Raw genomic sequence first — 19,048 nt, 5'->3', positions numbered from 1 at the left:
AATTTTTACATTTCAAATAATTAATTTCGACCTCCTGCGTTTGTGCAAATGTTACTGCGAAGGTTGAAACTGTGTATTCACTTAAATCCAAACGCCCTTGCTGTATGAGAGCAAAACTATTTCATAATACCTACCACTGTTCCCCTCGGGGTGCTTTAACATTCGGCCTGTGACACAAAGGGAATTTCTGTCCCACCAAACGATGTAAATACCTACCCGTCTTCTGTTTTTGACAAACCATACATTGAAACGAATTTGACTTTGACCCCATAACTTAGGCTTAGAGATTTTCTAGCGGCACAGAGGTTTTGTAAGTAATAGTTTTGTTGTCGTCTTTCTCGAGTTCTATATCTACCTCCATACGTTGTTTCTGGAACCTGTCTCCGTGAAGATATCCGGCAAAGGACATCAGAGAGACGCTGACACAAGCAGCCGCTGAGTATACTGCAACCATGTAGAGAAATGTCTGGGGGCCGTAGTTGGGATAGACGTAGCCAATAATCCAGATGTAGGCAGCACCTCCTATGGACCCCCCGGCGATGAGGATGGTGATACCTATCCCTGACATTTTCAGGTAATGATCGCTCCAGGCCACCCCGCTGGGGAAAAGTGGCGCGATGAACAGTGACATCGGCTGCGTGAGGACCCATACAGCCAGTTTGTTGTTGTGTCCAAGAATGTTCAACAAAATAGCGAAACCCAAACCAGAAAAACATTCCACCATGATCAGAATGCGGATAGGTACCCATATGGCAACGACGAAGCCAAGAAACCGTCCGATACTGAAGCTGATCCAGAAGCTGGAGTTGAGGTAGGTAGCCTCGCTGCTGCTGAAATGCAACTGGTCCAGGGCGAAGTTTCGGATAAACTTGCTGTAAATCCTTTCTCCGCCGGCGGCCTGGAAAAAGTAGATAAAGAGCAACGCAAAAATGGAAAAGCCCGCCAATCGCTTGCCGTCAGCACAAGTAGCCGGATCAATCAGGCTAACATACTGCTTACATCCAGTTTTAACCGGCTTGGTGGACTGTTTTGGTCCAGAGTAATCCTCCACGTACCCTCCGTGGGGAACACCTTTGTACTGGAACCAGAAAAACGTGGACGAGTATGACGCAGAAACCAGACCTGCAATGAGATACGCATATTCTATACGTGATCCGACTAAAGTTTCCACTGTTGTCACATTACTTGTGTTGAATGACGAAGTGTGGCCCAAATCTGTGACGTTTGTCGGGATCTCCGTAGCCAAAAACGGCTGGGCAATAAGAGGGTTGATAAAAGATCCCATTCCAAACCCGAAATGGAGAAGATGCATAGGACCGGCGGACTTCTCTCCCCATAGCAGTAAGATGATTTCTTGGCCAGCTGGAATGGGATAGAGAAATCAGACGGGATAGCCAATATATTCATCAAAACATTTTGGGATCTAAAGCGATTTGGTCTCAATTATGCAGTCTTTGAGTTTCTTTAAATGGCGTTTACCTGTTAAAAAATAGTGGCTGGATACAACATGACCGGGGTCCGTGTACTTTGGATCAGATATACCACTAGCCAGTTTTGTCAAATGACATTTATGAAAGGTGTTTGAAGCAAGCTACTCTTCAGATTTTGTGCCATACCTGTATTTCACATCTGACAGGTTTTCTGGGAACTGATAAATCCTTATCAAAAATCAGAATCGGATGGGCAATATATGAAACGTCGATCACAGAGTTTCTTGATGTAGCTTGAGGTAGCATGGTGTAGTTTGTATATAATTAAAGACTAATTAAACAGCATAGAAATTAAAACAAGAGCAGCAACGAGAGTGTGATAGCTGGCTAACCGGTGAATGGAATTCATGGAAAACTTTTTCTACCTAATGTTATACGGGTCAGTGCCCTGTAGTCTAATTATTGCTCACGTCTGCGTTTGCTCAGACGATTTCTTTGGTTAACTGGTCACGCTGTACTCGTGTATTACAAGAGAACAATTGTCAATCCGAGTCAAGATTTTATGGACAGGTCATATTCAAATAATCCCCATCTCTCACCTATGTTGATGATCCCCTCGAAGGTTCCTTGGCAAAACATCATAAACCACATGGTGGCAAACGAACTCATCCACGGTACTGCTACCGTGAAGGGGGAAGCACAGCATAGAGATATGGCGATGAACAAATCTCCCTTCCTCTTGAAACGGTCAACCAAAAAACCTCCTGTTAAGACAAGGGAAGCAGGAATACAGCATCAATCCATAAAAAGGCGTAGTAACAGACATGCGCATACTAATGGTCAACAACAAAGACTTCCATAATTTCCAGATCAATAATCGTAAGAGCAAAATAAGGTTCAACTAAACCAGAAAAGAAGTTATAAAAAAAAGAAATTAGGTCGGAGTCAGCAGTTTTCAATGATGGTTTCAATCATTCAGTATTTCAGTGCCCCTTAATTGTCACTTAAATTCCTTCCGTGAAATAAACCTAGGTGAAATAGTAAATGGTTATGTGATTTATTCAAATATTGTTAATAGCTTCAGATCAACCATGTACAGCTGATTTTCCAGTCCAGTACAGGATCGGGGGTCTCCTTGGCCGAAGGAGTATGCACGCCAGTGCGGCGCAATGACCCATGAGCCTTACACTAATGCGGTCGCTGTGAGTTCAAGCCCAGCTCATGCTGGCTCCTTCGCTGCATGACCGCAGGTGGGAAGCCTTTCATCAACCTGCGGATGACCGTGGGTTTTCCCAGCCCGGTTTCCTCCCACCATAATGCTGACCACCGTCGTATCAGTGAAATATTCTTGAGTACGGCGTAAAACACCAATCAAATAAATAAATAATTAAATACAGGATCACGAACCAGTCTTTGACCTAAACCTGATTTTGTCTTAACTTCACAACATATCCGTTGCGCTAAAATTCTGACTTACGTTATTGTTACACTTAGAGCTGGTTTGGATTTTTTTGACGCAATTAGAGCTTATCATTTGAATTCAAATATAAGCCCAGGAATAATACTGCAAATGAAGTCTAACTTAAGTCTTAGACATCTTTGTAATCCTGGAGCTAATTACAGTCCGTTAAGCTGCTATTTGGCTTCATTGTTTATTTCCCGTCTAACTTATTTTCAAGACATCTTGAAAAGATGACGTTTTGGTTGGCGACGTCATAATGACGAGGTTAACAGGTTAACTCTTGCTGCGATGTTATTCAAGTATCTGCGTCATTAAGATGCACTTTGAATATTTGTGGTTAATGTGAGCCTGGATGTCCATTTGAATTGGGAATAGAAGTTAATTCTGAGGTTTCTCTTATTGCCATGCACACATGTCAATTTAAAGGATTTTAGACGTATTTGTATTACATAATCTGTGCAGCAAATCGTAGCAAATTTGTGTTTCTTTTTGTCACTGTTCATACTGACTAAAGACTCTGCGCATGTCACTTTGTATGTTTTGATTAGTTGGCTTTTCATTCCCTACAGCTCTCTGTAATCTTCAAAGTGAGAGCAAAGTGCGCGTTATATCCTAGTGTCAGCTATATATACACAAGGTATAACGATAGGACACCCTACACATATATTAGGCCGATATGTTGTGTGTATGTGTACAATAAAAATACTAGCTGATAATATGATAACGATCGTTTGTTTGTTATTGAATCTGTTGCTTAACAGAAAATAAAACAACCATATATATGTACCTTGCCCCCAATGTAACAGTTTCATCTACAAGATGACACTCTCAAAATGGAAGTATGTACAAACTGAAGATCATCTACCGCCTGTATAATTTTGCGGGTTTGTATCTGTTTACAGGTTCAATGGCACGAATTACATATATATTTATAAGTTCAGCACCTGCCATTTGTCCAGAATTAACAAAGATTCATTGTACATGTACATCGACATATCGCCATAAGCTAGTCTAGGATATAAAAAAATCAGAAAGCGTCTCCATTCAACGCTGAGGAAACGACCAAAGGCAATGTGTAAAATAAATGCATCTTAAAACATGCATCTTCAAGACATATTCTTGCATAAAACACATACCAATGATAGCCCCTGCCATAAAACCCAAACTTCTGCCGGAAGTTGCCCTCGATACAGCCTCTGTGGCTTCCTTTTTGGGAAGGTTTAGTCGTAGTTCAAGGTCTTTAAAAGTTGGTCCGGACATTTCGGTAAACAAGCCCTGTGGACAAAATACGACCTTTAATGAAGCCCTATGGAAATATACGAAACTGTGGATGATGATGGCGTTTATGTATACTCTGAAGAAAGTTTTACTGATGACAATGTGGTAATATCTACGTTAGATTAGAGTGGTGTTTTAGAAAATGGTTTTAGGAGTACCATTTTCGTAAAATCTTTTAAGGCCGAATTATATGCCCGGTAACCAATTATTATCCCTTCGCCAGCGCGGTTTCCCATCTATACGCAAATTAAGGCCTAATTCATCAAGCAAATTTCAGGTGAATTGTGTAAGTAGTCAGAGCGGCCGTTGTCCTTATATAAAATATCACGCCAATAATTTTTTTTGCCATCACCGCATTTTCTTTATTGGCGCCTTGCTGTCTTTTTTTTTTCACAACAAGTGTACGTGAAACTGAGAGAATTTCTTTGATATAAAAGCAGTATATCATGATCGGACATGATATACGTTTGGCTGCAACTTTTTTAATTTGAAATCCCAAATAAAGACACAAAAGGACTTACAATGCAAATCCATGTTGTGACTAAGCATCCGGTTTTGACGATACGATATCGAAGCTGTCGTTTTGGGTGTTTCTTCGCATTCTCAAACTTGGCCACATTGGTTTCGTTGTGACTATCTGCCCCTAAGATGGCTGAGCTCCTATCAGGATATTTGACTGGGTCACTCACTTCGTTGTTTTTGGTCGAATCATTGTCTTTGGCGTTATTTCTCGAATCATTGCCTTCAGCGTTATTCCTCGAATTATTGCCTTCAGTGTTGTTGGGCGAATCATTGCCTTCAGCGTCTTTGATCGGGTCATTGTCCTCAGTATTAGTGTTAGACTCAGTTTCTTCAAGATCTTGGAACGAATTGCCTTTACCGGCTAAAGCATTGCTTTCAGCCTTACTGGCCGAATCCTTGGCATCGTTGATACAGGACTGATCATTATTGTTTCCAGAGTTGTTAACAGTATTATAATTATGGTTGTTCCCAACTTCCGTCGGTGTGTCCTGATTTTCGGCTGTAGAACGTTGTCTGACACCAGAGGTGTCTTCTTTATCCCTCTTTTCGTCCATCATGCGGGCTAAGGTCCGAAAAAGATCTGTGACTCAGGATTTCCTTCCTTTAATACCCGTAAATCTTAAGCCTCTCTCCTGTAAACTGCTAACACCATTGTCATCATGATCTCGCTGGGGAGCTCTGATAATCTCTTGTATAGGGTCCAGATAACATATCTTGGTGACCCTATGGTCACACGAACTGTACAGACCTACATACTCTTTGTCAAAGCAACACGGACATGAGCAAATCACCTACAGATGTATGTTGTTGAACCTTGTCATGAAATTCATAATTATGTAAGGACAATATAAAAGTATAATGTCAAACATCTGCATGGACAAGAATGGTTTGCCTCTTGTATATACACTACATGCATAAGCATGTATAAGCATACATGCGTCGAGAATATGACAGTATCATACATTGTTTACAGCTTCTGTTCTCCTGACATCAATAGAACCTGTTGAATCATATACGCCATATACACACTTAACAAATAGTAACATAGCGTTATTATATTAACTTTAGCTCCGCGGCCGAGTGGTTAATGTGTTTATCTTTTTAATCGGTAGGTCTCACAAGAGTTCAATCCCATTCTTGGACACGGAATTTTCAGGATTCTCGTACTCCCATTTTTTTCGGTGGTTATAAGCGGTCGAAAGAGCCCTCTTGTGTCGTCTTGCATGAAGTTCCCTGGAGATCACTTACCTTTCACCAATATGACTTAGATCACTTTTGGAAGAGTTCGCCAGTAACTTGCCAAAGGTTGGTGGTTTACTTCGGGAAGTCCCTTTTGCTTCACCCATAAAACTCATCGCCAGTGCAAGCGGCTGTGAAGATTTGAAATAACCTCTATGAAGGTTTTATTCTGTCTGATTTCTTCCTTTTTCTTAAACGAAGAACACAGATTGAAATGTTGACTGCCATCTTGGCTATACCCTTACTCACGCAATGCGGGAATCCATGGTAAAGTGAATGATTTTGATTGGTTAACTGCTAGGTCACGGCTCGTGACCTTTTGATATATAAATATGGAGCCAGTGAAACTTCAAATTCGACTTTTCGGAAAATTATCTCAAACTACGCCTCAGCTGATTCTTTCCGACCATCTTCAGATGGAAGAGTGTCAGTTAAATGCGGTTGATGGCCGTCCCCCTGTAAGTCGAGTTATAGTACACGGTTTGTTACTGATATAGACATCTCTGTGTGCCAAGCACATGGCTAATTACGTGGAAGTGTGAAGTCTCAGTTTACCCAATATACCATTACTCCAACCAAACCCGGTGATGTATGTTAATGGACTGTTCCTTGGGATTCCCTACGTGTGTACAAGTAGCTGTTTATAGGCTGATATCTGGGAGAAAATTTGGGTGTTGACGAAGTGTTAAAGTATCACCTAGATTCCTGCCAGTGCTCATCGACAACAGATGATCAGATGATACTGTGAAGATGTGTTATATACTTTACATGGAATGAGCATTCCACCAATCTCGGTGTACTCTGTTTCTGTCCTTCTGTTAATGCCTCAAGTTCATTTAACTATGTATGCCTATTTACGACTGTTGAGACCATCTATATGGAGATACATCTTATTTAAACTTTCGCGCACCCTTGTAGAACCCTGTCTACTCGGATCATCCTTTTACAAAAGTAAGACAAATTCTGCCTTGCTTCCGGTCTGAAACAATAACTTGATAGTCTAGAATTGGTTCCACAAAGTGCTTCGACTTTGCTCATAATTAGAGTTGAGTTTAAATTATTACGTTTCAGATAATAATTTTCGACCTCTCACGTTTGTGCATGGTGCAAATATTAGGTCAAAGGTTGAAACTACGTGTTTTAACTATACACTGAACCGACTTTAACTTAGACCCTATGACTTAGAGATCTTCTAGCTACATAGAGAGATTTAGTATGCGACAGTTTTGTTGTCGTCTTTCTTGAGTTCTGTATCTCTCTCCATACGTTCTTTCTGGAACCTATCTCCATGAAGACAGCCGGCGAAGGACATCAGGGAGACGCTGACACAAACAGCGGCAGTACACGGCAACCATGTAGAGGAAGCTCCGGGGGCCATGGTTGGCATAGACGAAGCCAAGAATCCAGATGTAGGCGGCACCTCCTATGGACCCCATAGGAGCGATGAGGATGGTGATACCTATCCCTGACATCTTCAGGTAATGATCGCTCCAGGCCACCCCGCTGGGGAAAAGTGGCGCGATGAACAGCAACATCGGGTGCATGAGAACCCATAGAGCCACTTCGTTGTTGTGTTCAACAAAATAGCGAAACCCAAACCAGAAAAACGTTCGACCATAATCAGAATATGGCCACCACAAGCCAAGAAACCGTCCGATACTGAAGCTGATCCAAAAGCTGGAGTTGAGGTAGGTAGCCTCGCTGCTGCTGAAGTGCAAATTGTCCAAGGCGAAGATTCGGATGGACTTGCTGTAAATCCTTTCTCCACCGATGGCCTGGAAAAAATAGATAAAGAACAACGCAAAGACAGAAAAGCCCGCCAATCGCTTGCCGTCAGCACAAGTAGCCGGTTCAGTCATGCTAACATCCGGTTTAAACCGTTTGGTGGACTGTTCATTCATCAATATACTTTTGGATCTAAAGCCATTTATTCCGAACTGCAATCTATGAGTTTGCTTATGTGTCGTTGGCATGTATATTTATTTACGCTCGAGAGCGGAGCATGCGCTGTAAGGAGTATGTGGTCAATCCAGATTGAACCCTAGTCGCCATTCACAGTTAACAGCTCTCACCTATGTTGATGATCCTCTCGAAGATGCCTTGACAAAACATCGTAAACCCCCATCGTAAAATCCACGTCACTGCTACCGTGAAGGCTTAAGCGCAACAAAGAGATATGGCGATGAACAAACCCCCCTTCCTCTTGAAACGGTCAACCAAAAAACCACCTGTTAAGACAAGGAAATCAGGAATACAGCGTTAATCACAAACACATTCATTTCCAGATCAAGAATTTCAAGGGCAGCTGAAAAACCACAACGTTCAACAAAACCACAAAAGAACTTAATTTAAAAAAAAGTATGTGAAGAAAAAAAATTAAGGGCGCTTACGATTATACGGAAAAATCGGTGTCGCCAGCCTAACCTAGCCAATCGTATGACGTTATTCGCGTTATTGTTACGTGATTGGTTTTCATAAGCTGGCGACACCGGTGTTTCCGCATAATCGTAAAGGCTTTAGGTTGGTGTCAGCAGTTTTCATAGACGTCGTAAATTATGCCATTATGCCGAAAAGACAGAGCACAGGGGGATATTTTGATGAATTTGGTTCCAACTGATTACCTGCATGTAGAATTGTCCCCTGGAAAGTTAACACTCACATTTAATGGTTCAGTATCCGTTAATTATCAGTTAAATTCCTTCTGTGCAATAAATCTAAGTAAAGTAGTGAATGGTGATGTCATTTATTCCAATATTGTCCACAACTTCCGGTCAACCATGTTCAACTGATCTATTACAGGCCTAGTAATAGCATTTCAAGTTGCTAGTTGGCTTCAATGTTTGTTTCAAGAATAAGCTCAAGGCCTATAGATGTTAAATTGAAAATATTGTTTTACCTATTGTCAAGACAGCTTGGATATATGACGTTTTGGTTGATGGTTCTTATAATTATCAGGTTATCTAGTTAATTTTTGCTCAGTTGTTAAGGTGGAAATTTAATATTTTTTTTTTTTTGGTGATTAATATGAGCGTGGAAGTCCATTTGAATTAAGAGTAAAAGTTAATACTTAGGTGGGGCCTCCGTGGCTCAGTCGGTTAGCGCGCTAGCGCAGCCTAATGACCCAGGAGTCTCTCACCAATGCGGTCGCTGTGAGTTCAAGTCCAGCTCATGCTGGCTTCCTCTCCGGCCGTAAGTGGGAAGGTCTGCCAGCAGCCTGCGGATGGTCGTGGGTTTCACCGTCGTATACGGGAAATATTCTTGAGTAAGGTTTAAAACACCAATCAAATAAATAAAATAAATAATACTGAGATTTCTCTAACTGCCATGCATACATACATGTCAAACATATTTGTATTAATTAACATATGCAGTATAACATATCACAGCAAATATTTGATTTTTTGCCCACTATTCATAAATTATGACTTCGTGCATGTGCGTAGCAACTTTACTACATATGCTTTAATCAATAAGCCTTTCCGTCCCTATAGCTCTCTATCACCATCGTCATAACAGCAAAGTGCGCATGATATCCTAGTGTCAACAACGTATAACATTAAATTTTAGCTATACCGCATACAGCAAAAATACCTCCCGATATGATCTTATCGATTATTTGTGTATCCCTTGCCTAACAGAAAATAACACAAATGATCCCCAACCATATGTACCTTACCTTCAATGTAACAGTTGCATCTACAAGGTGACAGTCTCAAAAAGGAAGTACGTACAAACCGAAGACCACCCATCGCCTATAGCATTTGCGAGTTTGTGTGTATCAACAGGTTAAATTGTAAATAACACATTTGACTCTAAAGCCTGCCATTTGCCCAGATTCAACAAAGATACAGAAGATTGTGCATGTACATTGACATATAGACATGTGTTTGAACAGATCAGGAAGTGTCTCCATTCCACTCCAAGAAAATGACTGAAGACGATGGGAATCATAGAGGAATGATAATTAAAATTAATTTTTAATTTTTGACTTTAACTTTTGCAAGTTCTTTCGTTGCATAAAACATACAAATTATGGTCCCTGCCATAAAGCACAAACTTCTGACGAATGTTGCGCTCGACGCAACCTGTGTGGTTTCGTTACTGGGGAGGTTCATTCAAAGTTCAAGGTCTTTGAAGGCTGGTCCGGACAATTCGGTAAACAAGTTATGTGGACAAAATATGTGGTTGTAAATAAGTAGGCGCTGTGAACAAAATAATTGTAAATAATCAAGCTCTGTTGAATTTTGTCCACAGGCTTCTTTACAGCGTTGTATTTTCTTTAAGAGGCTTGCAACGTTGTACAGAAGCCCTGTAGACAAGATACGAATTTAAATTACCAGTTACATAAAAGGAGGCTAGGAAGTATGCACATACATTGTAAAACAAAGTGACAACATCGTGAGAAAAAAACAATGGCAGACGAAGATCTCAAGTGTTCAACAAAATAAAGGTGTTCCAGTATTATGCTTTCCGCACCCTTTCATTGATATTTCCTCACGATATTTTCACACTGTTTACATGTACATATTTCTTTAATATATTGTGTCTCAGTGTTGCAAAGACAGCATCCTTTCACTCTGTCGTCTTTTAATATTTATGTATGTTTCTTAAATAAATGATATAGTTCATTTTACCAAAATTATGAGATGGTTCTTGTTTAGCTCATTCTCTTTCGCATAAGGTTTAGAGTATAAACAAACCTTGCTGCATATAATTTATTTCGTTTGATTAAAAGCACCTTTGAGTACATGGTAGCTTCATCATAATAGTATCATCATTATGACGTAATGGGTACAGATTGATAACTCAATTAAGATTGCCATCTTTTAAGAATTACTTCAAGTCGTCTGTAATTCAGTATTTTTCACTTATACGATGTAGATCACTTTTCGCCATTTCGGCTGTGGCTTTAAGTCGAGCACTTGGAGAAGGTCGGTGGTTTAACCTTCTTTTTTTTAGATTCTGCTGCTTAGTAAGTGGTTGAAAATGTATCAAAGTTTCAAGATCAGTATGGCTATAATTGCTATTCAGAAAATTTTCAACAGATCCCAATATTCGGATGTTCAGGGGAAACTACTCTATCTGCAAATTCTTAATGATGCTTAAATAAGTTAGCCCCCTTAGTCTCGCGGCTATGCGTGATTGGGCGAGAATTGGTTGTCAACGACACACGAAAGTCGAACGGATAAAAACCGTGGTGAAGATTGTTTTCGTGTGAGAAACTGCAGATTTCATTCCGAAAACAAGACCATGGACGATTTCCAGAGCGCTGAAGAGGTAAACCACTAACACGTAACAGAATTACTTAACATAGGCAATGATAAAGTGTGTTTTTGGAAGGATTTCGTGACCAAATATTTCGGCCAAATCTGATCAGTGCCTGCTTTTACGAAATGACTCATTCAGATTCCTGTATCTAGTTTACTGTTCAGAATGATAGCTAGTGATGTTAGGAACTGTTTGTTGAACTATATGAAAGAAAATCAAAAAGAGTTCGGTTGACGCGGCGGAAAGAATTTTAAGAATATGGGGGTGAAGAGGAAAGTGAAATGCAAGCGTTCTCAAAGTGGAGAATGTGACTTCCGGAATTTCTGCCTGGCGTTGAAGCCGGCAGATCTGTGTTGCTATGGCATATACATCTTACATGAACGAGTGCCTTTCTTTGCCACAGTTATGTATGTGCATACAGAGCGAAAGAGCAGTTACAAAGCGTTGGCTTTTTAAAATTTACTATACAATGTAATTAATGTAGATTTATAGACTGTTGTTCACCAATTACAATAGGCCCTATGCATTATTCATTTTCTGAAGTTACTCAAATTCATTATGACCAGATGATCTGGTTATTACCTTTGGCTATTAAGGGTGCATATCTTTACAATAATGTTATATAATATTAGCTTCCAAATGTACATGCTTTTATAATAAGTGCATGCAGTTTATAATAACTGTATTATGATATTTCACATATATTTATTTAGTTATTTATTTGATTGGTGTTTTACGCCGTACTTAAGAATATTTCACTAATATGACGGCAGCTAGCATTATGGTGGGTGGAAACCGGGCAGAACCCGTGGAAAACCCATGACCATCTGCAGGTTACTGGCAGAGCTTCCCACTTACAGCCGGAGAGGAAGCCAGCATGAGCTGTATTTCACATGTACGCTATGTTCTATGCTATGACACGGTGTTCAATTTTATTTCTGAATTGACAGTCATATCCCTGGCTGCACATGTGAAAACATTAAACAGGGCTTGGCAAGTTATAATCTGAGAAAGATTTTTCATGCATTCAGGACTGGAGTAAAAGCATGCATTAAAAGCCACTAAATTTACTGAGAATGGTTAAAAAGTTAAATTTACAAATAAAGCTTATACATATGTGAATGATTGTAGAAATTCTGTTTCACATGTAAATTACCCACAACTGGGTTATCTCCAGTCTTGGAAGTTCTGAACTGAACTAAAATCAAAGTCTAAGAGATACTTCATTGTAATATGTATATAATATAGAATAGTAGTTAGTTCATTTCTAGATTTCATATACATGTTTTGTTATATTGACAATGTCTTATCTTACATTCAAATCATAGCAGAGCGTTGTGGAAAATGAGGTTGTAGTGTCGGTAGGTGTACAAGTAACAAAACACTGATGTACATACCGAACATGTCCACAATTTTTTGTTTCTCGGTATCACAAGGTGTTCTTAGTTTTGCAAAGTTCAAGATATCACACTTTTATGTCACAACTTTTTGGGTTTATTTTTATTTGACACACATTTGACACTGACATAGAAACTCATAGCTTTGACAAGTTAAAATTATTCTGCTGCTCATGATTAAAAAAGTTTACTTGCACAGACCAGTATATATATCTATTGCTTGCAATACTTTGTACACTTTCCATCCACCATCCCCCCGCACACTGACAGCAACAGTTATTTTATGTAATTATGACAAGCCACTTCTCCCCCAGGCTCATTTGCACCATTATACCACATGTTACATATGTTTTACATGTTTGACATTTGTGTCGCTGGAACAAAATGGTATTATGTGACATTTAGAAATTGTATAATATTACTTAATTCTGGTACATAAAGTTGATTCTGTAATAATTGTCAAAATGCTTCTTTATCTAAGCTGTTATAAGATTTATTGCAAACTGCATTACAGGTTTTAATGTATTTGAACTCTCATTTATGAAGCTGTTTTAAGAAAGTATGTATACATGAACATGTAACTACCATGGTGATGTACTGCCAATTACCTTGCCAGTTGCTAAGAAAGTTCTGAAGCCTTTCTGACAACAGACCCTGCTTTCTTCTAAGGAACTTGTCTACATTTGTTTCTGCATTTGCTTTTCAGACCGCATTTGTGGTAGATGAAGTCAGTAATATCATCAAAGAGGTAAGCCTTGAAATTTACTCTAATTTTAGAAGCATGATTGTGATACAATTACTGCCAGTAAGACATGCCTGGACACGTAATGAGCTGTCAGAAGTATTTGTTAATTGTCAGGTAATATTTAAAGACACAGGTGTTGTTGATGTTATGACTGATGGCTTGCATAAAGAAAAACGATATCCATTCAATGAATAAATGTGATCTGTGGAATTATTCAAATGTGTATGATTACATGTGTTTTGTGTCAGTCAGTTACCGACGTTACAACGTAAAGCACACCAATAACAAATTTATGAAAGTAAATGTACTTGATATTTTTAATGTATTTATGTATATGTCTATGCAAATGTAGTAATCATTCAAGATCTATACTTGTTGTCTATGTATATTCATGTTCGGGTTCATTAATTTCAGTCAATTGAGGGAGCCATTGGAGGAAATGCTTACCAGTACAACAAAGTTAACCAGTGGACATCAAATGTGGTTGAACAGTGCTTAAATCAACTCACAAAGTTGGGTAAACCCTTCAAATATATAGGTATGCTTTTAACCTTGCCCTTGTTTACTGCTGTTGACTGTTGTAAATGCATGTAGAGAGCAGAATTTAGAGAACACTTCATTGTTTTGTGTATAAGTCAATGACAGTAAGCCAAAGTGGTTTTCTGACTCGTAGATTCACTTTAGTCCTTGAGGATGCTCAGGAATCATCAATTCCTCTGCAGTACTCTCTTTGCCTAGTGAACCTTAAATTCACCAATCACACAAGGCAAAACTGATGTCTATTCAGTCAGTCTTTGAAAGCTGACTTGCTAATTAATACCAGATCTCATACTACAGGAAGGGCGAAACTACAACAAAATGCAACTGCTTTAAGTATGTGGATCATCAGAGTCTGGTGGAAGTTATGTAACCACATGCCCCACCCTGACCACCACACCCACTGTCTTCTGTAATCCCCTGTGTTTTTACCTTGCCCAGTTACTTGTTTCCTCTCCCCAAAGACTGGCTGCAGAGGCATTCACTTGTGCAGCTCATGTTATTGGGATGGTACAACTGATGGTTAGTAGTGAGGTGATGGGGCCATATTGGAAATATTTGCTCATGCGTTGTCCTTTGCTTGTAGTGGAGGTTTTTTTTATTGTGCTGGCTTTTATCTAGAGGGCTGTCTAATATCTGCTGAACATTGCTATACCCTTTGCTGAAAACCCTGTATTGTGTGACGAATAATCCTTGTGCTCTGGTGAAAGTAGGGATCGTGAGATACTAAGCGGTGTACATATGTACTTACTAAAGTCCATCAAAAAAATGGGAATGCCAGTCAGAAGTTTTGAATTCCCCAAATAATGTTAGATGCTCATGGAAAGAAAACGTTCTCTTTTTCAGTTAATTAAAACAGATCGGTGTTCTTACTTTGTGAGGACACACTTATGTGCCATATATTGTAAACTATTATTTAGAACATGGAGACATTGACAAGCCTAATTGATGGAATACGATAAAGGATTAGGTATACAAGATAAAGAGTATTTCAGCTGTATCACGACATCATGGAATTATTTGTTGAATTTCAATTTCTTGTTTTCACATTGGAAAAAAAAATATGGATTATTTGGTTGGAAATAGTTCTAGGAATAATGTTAACAAGTTTATCCTGAAATGAGTGTTTATGGTCTGTCTGTGGTGTAGTATTGTATTGACTGGCACAGCCTGTACAGACTTGTGCTTGGGTCTTTCTCCATTGTCACGTCCAGCCACAGCTGGCTGGGACATTTCCTCTTTGTATTTCATGTTCGCATAAATAGAACATAGTTTATACAGATGCAAACCTTTCTCTGATGTCCGCATAAGTTGGTAGACAATTACATCAGCAGACATATCATGCATACACTTTATTGATTACAAGAATAATGCTAATACATGTATGCCACACTTTCTTCCCATAAAATTGGATTTCTGAAATTTCAGTTATTAGATAAAGGCTATTGAAAGTGTTTTTTCTTTGAGTGTGTGTGGCATTTATGAAAGGATGTAAGATCAAGGGAGTATGCAGATAAATATGTAAATATCTCCTATTCAAAGACCAGGCCTTATTATTTTCAAGTGAAGGAAGTTTAGCCCGTGGTAGATCCCCTTCAATTAATGGCAGTATGCATACAGTATGTATGTGACATGTTTTGCTTTTTTTCTGGACTGTTTTGCTTTATTTTTACATATCCTTCCACCATTGGCTTGTTATTCAGCTCAGTCTTATCTACTGGTGGTGGGCACATGATTTCTTCTCTTAACAAGGCTTATCATGCAGATCTGGTTACCATTTCATTAATTGTGCATGTAACTACCATGACAACATAATACTCCATTGGTTCTACTGGCTGCTATGCTAGTTACATGCATGGGTCAATCATATTTACTTAGGAAAAGGAACCCCGGATCTCATTTTCCAGCTTAAGGACAAGGAAAGCTGTTCTATTTTCCTCCCACTGCATACTCCAAGAGGGTTAAGTAATTTCTTGTGACATTTCCCATGCATGGTTTTTTTCTGAAATTTAGATATGGGGGTATGTTGTATTGATTGGATATAGCATACTGACCATACCAGAAAATAGAGATCATGGCCCACTCTCACAAAACTACACAAATCAATTTTTCCCATAAACTCTTCCCATAAATGGCCATATGGTGTATAATCTAAACATCCTGCATGGGACGAAAGTTTTGTGAAAGTGACCCCATATCTTATTGACTTGTGAATTTCACCCTGTTTGGGGAGAAATTATAGTTGAATGGAACAGCTAAGACAGTCTGAGACTCTGATCTTGCTTATGTCTCTGTACACTTTTAAATAACTTGTGGCTTGGCCTAATCCTTGTCTGACTCTACCCTTGTTTTCAGTGACTTGTGTTATAATGCAGAAGAATGGAGCAGGTCTTCACACGGCCAGTTCGTGTTTCTGGGACAATTCCACAGATGGTGCGTTTGTTTAAGAGCTGTCATGAAATGCTTCAATTTATATTGCATATTCACTTAATTTGGTGTGATAAAGCTACAAGTACATTCAGTTAATTTGGTGTGATAAAACTATTTGTGCATTCAATTAATTTGGTGTGATAAAGCTTTTAGTACATTCATTTAAAATTTGGTGTGATAAAGCTTTTAGTACATTCATTTAATTTGGTGTGATAACGGCACTAGTAAATTGTGAATACCTATGAAGTGTGAATGATAACAACATGCCATGTGCAAGATCAATCTGGATTACAAAACTTTTCAGGTTCTATCTAAATGAAACATTTATCATTATTTATATCTTACATCTACTTACCAGTGAACTTTATTGACTAAACGTTTGCAACCAGTTTTTATCTAATGCCACACTTAACAGATTATTTCTGGCAGTGTTCAGCTTTGCTTTGTACTTAAATCTGTTTTGTGCTTGCACTAAGTGTTGTAACTTAAGTCTGGGATCAGATTTCAAGCTTTTGTGGTGTCTACATGTAAATCATAAAAAAAAAATTCTAACTGAAATTTCTAAAGTAAAAATTTTCAGTTTTAAACTTTGCTGAGTTACAGAAGGGAGAGGGGTTTATTGACGCTGTTGCTTGTTATGATGTTTTTTTCTTTTATTTTTGGAAAAAATGTTTCAAAAAGCAATTTTGTTGTACTTTTTTCAGAACAAACAAAGGAAACTGTTAAAAATGAAAACTCAAATGATTTATCTCATTAAATTGGAAATAGTGTTTTGTGGTACATGTACAGGGGGTATGCTCCCAGTGAGAAATCGTTTCTGTTGCAGTTTCCTTCAACACTGCCAAGTTTTACCTAAATTCACCTTTAAGTCTTCCACTCACATCATATTAATAACAAACCCTAAAGGAGAAATTTTGTTAATTGCTTTCAGGAAGCTGTACAGTGAGGTGGGAGAACAAGACGATGTATTGTATTGTCAGTGTGTTTGGGCTGGCTATTTGAGAGGTGTATAACTTTGCCTCCAGTTTGCCCATCACTCCATTCATACACATAACATGTACCTATCTGTGACGTGGTGAAGTCAGCATCAACCACTTAAACAGGACATGGGGGAGATCCAGAGTATTACTTTGACTGGACACATACAATATGCTGATATGGACCCAGTCAGACAATCTCAATTTTACTGACAATTGCTGCTGTTCTTTCCTGATTTCCTTCTCCTTTGTCCACGCATCATTTTATTTTTAAAATTGGCTTTAATTTCTTTCTTGTTTGTTCAAGAAGTCCCCTTTGTTTTTTTGCGTCATTTTAATTTTAAAATAGGCTGAAATTCCCTCCCTTTATTCAAAATGTCTATTCATGTCACTTGAAGCTAATGACAGCTATTGTAAATGGATAATTGGCAATTAACTATTGTCGTTTACCTTTTGTAAGGTGAGAAGCAAACCCTGTGTGTAGAATGCCTGGTTTTATCTGTAAAATTGTAAAGGCTCATGCAAATGGTGGAAATATAAAGAATGACTCAGGCCGTGCAGCCTTTATTTTTTTTTTTTTTAAATCATAATATAAGGTTATATGTTGTGCCAGTATGGTTAACATGGCCTCTTTTTTTTCCCTTTGTCTGAATTGTACATTGTTTATAAAGCCACTAGTACAGGCATGTAGGCATTTGTATTTATTATTTTAGGAATCTTCATATTTCTCCTGTATTATATTGAAGCTATATATTATTCACTTATTGAGTTGATGTTTAAATAAAATCTTATGTCCTCCATATGTAATGTTTTCATGTATTTTTATGTTCTTTAACATCATGAAAGATAAGACCCCACATGTGTGAAATATGTCTGATAAACCATTGTTGAAAACAATAGATGTTGCCTATTTCAAGCAAAGATGTGGTATCTGACAAAAACAATAATATGCATACCTTGAAACTAGCTAGTAGATACAGTAGCATACGGCTTACTTTCGACTCTCTGGTTACCTCCACCAATAAACCTGGTGAAAAACCAAGTGAAAACACCAGAAGAAAATTCAAAATCCTGTCGGCCAAAATTGTGCATCATTGATTGAATAGGAGGTTCCCAGAGACTGAAAAGTTGCAAATCAGTAGGTTTGCTTGGGGTGTAGTGTCATTTTCAGTAATTATTTGGGTTGTATTACGTGTGTTCGTTTTGCAGAACAATCTTCACATTTCTTATTCAGCCACATTGAAATGCCATGTTAAGGACAGTTGAAAGGGCGTCTCGCCTGTTTACAGTATACACATGTAGGGACTAAAGCCAATTCCACAAGGCCGTTTCCTCATAATGCAAGTTTTCTGGCACATTTTGTCTCAGGATAACATCTGAGTACATAGAGTAGGTGAAAGTTCAAATTTCTAGGGCCCAAACATGACGTGTAAAATCATATTTCAACCTTGTGTTTTAGTCAGACATGGCCTTGTGTAGTCTGCACTAGGCATCAATGTCTTGGTTCTTGAAGAAGTCACAATCTTTTTTCCACATTCCACAAGTTTTCTTTGAATTGACAACTTCAATAACCAATGCATGAGACAAGAAATGAACTTCTGTTCAAAGGAGGTACTTTATATTAGAGTTTAACCTGCTGGGAAGGGAGTTCTCACAGGAATGGGTTATGAGACATTGACTATGGACTGGTAACAGTTAAGCAAAATCTTACAGGAAGAGTACCAGTACCCTTGACCATCAGGGTTAAGAGAGTCTGGTTCGGT

The 19,048-nt window shown here is 38.6% G+C and overlaps 3 protein-coding genes across 3 annotated transcripts; 1 reads left to right on the top strand and 2 right to left on the bottom strand.

Annotated features, from left to right (window-relative positions):
* Positions 1 to 280: 280 nt before the first annotated feature.
* Positions 281 to 5,246, bottom strand: LOC135461320 (sodium-dependent glucose transporter 1-like). The gene is made up of 4 exons (XM_064738353.1): positions 4,692 to 5,246; positions 4,029 to 4,167; positions 2,030 to 2,194; positions 281 to 1,362 (listed from the first exon to the last, which is right to left on the bottom strand). The coding sequence occupies exons 1-4, from the start codon at positions 5,244 to 5,246 to the stop codon at positions 281 to 283; spliced, it is 1,941 nt and encodes a 646-aa protein (XP_064594423.1).
* A 1,965-nt stretch (positions 5,247 to 7,211) lies between these two features.
* Positions 7,212 to 7,790, bottom strand: LOC135461313 (sodium-dependent glucose transporter 1C-like). Its single transcript, XM_064738341.1, has one exon. The coding sequence runs from the start codon at positions 7,788 to 7,790 to the stop codon at positions 7,212 to 7,214; it is 579 nt and encodes a 192-aa protein (XP_064594411.1).
* Positions 7,791 to 11,087: 3,297 nt separating this feature from the next.
* Positions 11,088 to 18,087, top strand: LOC135476392 (dynein light chain Tctex-type 1). The gene is made up of 5 exons (XM_064756402.1): positions 11,088 to 11,208; positions 13,303 to 13,344; positions 13,756 to 13,879; positions 16,234 to 16,311; positions 17,240 to 18,087. Exons 1-5 carry the CDS (start codon positions 11,182 to 11,184, stop codon positions 17,308 to 17,310), a joined length of 342 nt encoding a protein of 113 aa, XP_064612472.1. The 5' UTR covers positions 11,088 to 11,181; the 3' UTR covers positions 17,311 to 18,087.
* The last annotated feature ends 961 nt before the right edge of the window (positions 18,088 to 19,048 follow it).

The sequence above is a fragment of the Liolophura sinensis genome, chromosome 1 (genome assembly GCF_032854445.1).
Source record: "Liolophura sinensis isolate JHLJ2023 chromosome 1, CUHK_Ljap_v2, whole genome shotgun sequence".
Taxonomy (NCBI): domain Eukaryota; kingdom Metazoa; phylum Mollusca; class Polyplacophora; order Chitonida; family Chitonidae; genus Liolophura; species Liolophura sinensis.
This window is presented reverse-complemented; position numbering and strand designations above follow the sequence as displayed.

Coding starts and splice junctions, on each gene's coding strand:
- LOC135461320 (XM_064738353.1), bottom strand. CDS start 5,246: ATGGACGAAAAGAGGGATAAAGAAGACACCTCTGGTGTCAGACAACGT. Junction 2,195..4,028: donor TATGGCAGGGGCTATCATTG/GTATGTGTTTTA, acceptor TTGTCTTAACAG/GAGGTTTTTTGGTTGACCGT. Junction 1,363..2,029: donor CGAGGGGATCATCAACATAG/GTGAGAGATGGG, acceptor ATCCCATTCCAG/CTGGCCAAGAAATCATCTTA.
- LOC135461313 (XM_064738341.1), bottom strand. CDS start 7,790: ATGACTGAACCGGCTACTTGTGCTGACGGCAAGCGATTGGCGGGCTTT.
- LOC135476392 (XM_064756402.1), top strand. CDS start 11,182: ATGGACGATTTCCAGAGCGCTGAAGAG. Junction 13,880..16,233: donor TAAACCCTTCAAATATATAG/GTATGCTTTTAA, acceptor CCTTGTTTTCAG/TGACTTGTGTTATAATGCAG. Junction 16,312..17,239: donor CTGGGACAATTCCACAGATG/GTGCGTTTGTTT, acceptor AATTGCTTTCAG/GAAGCTGTACAGTGAGGTGG.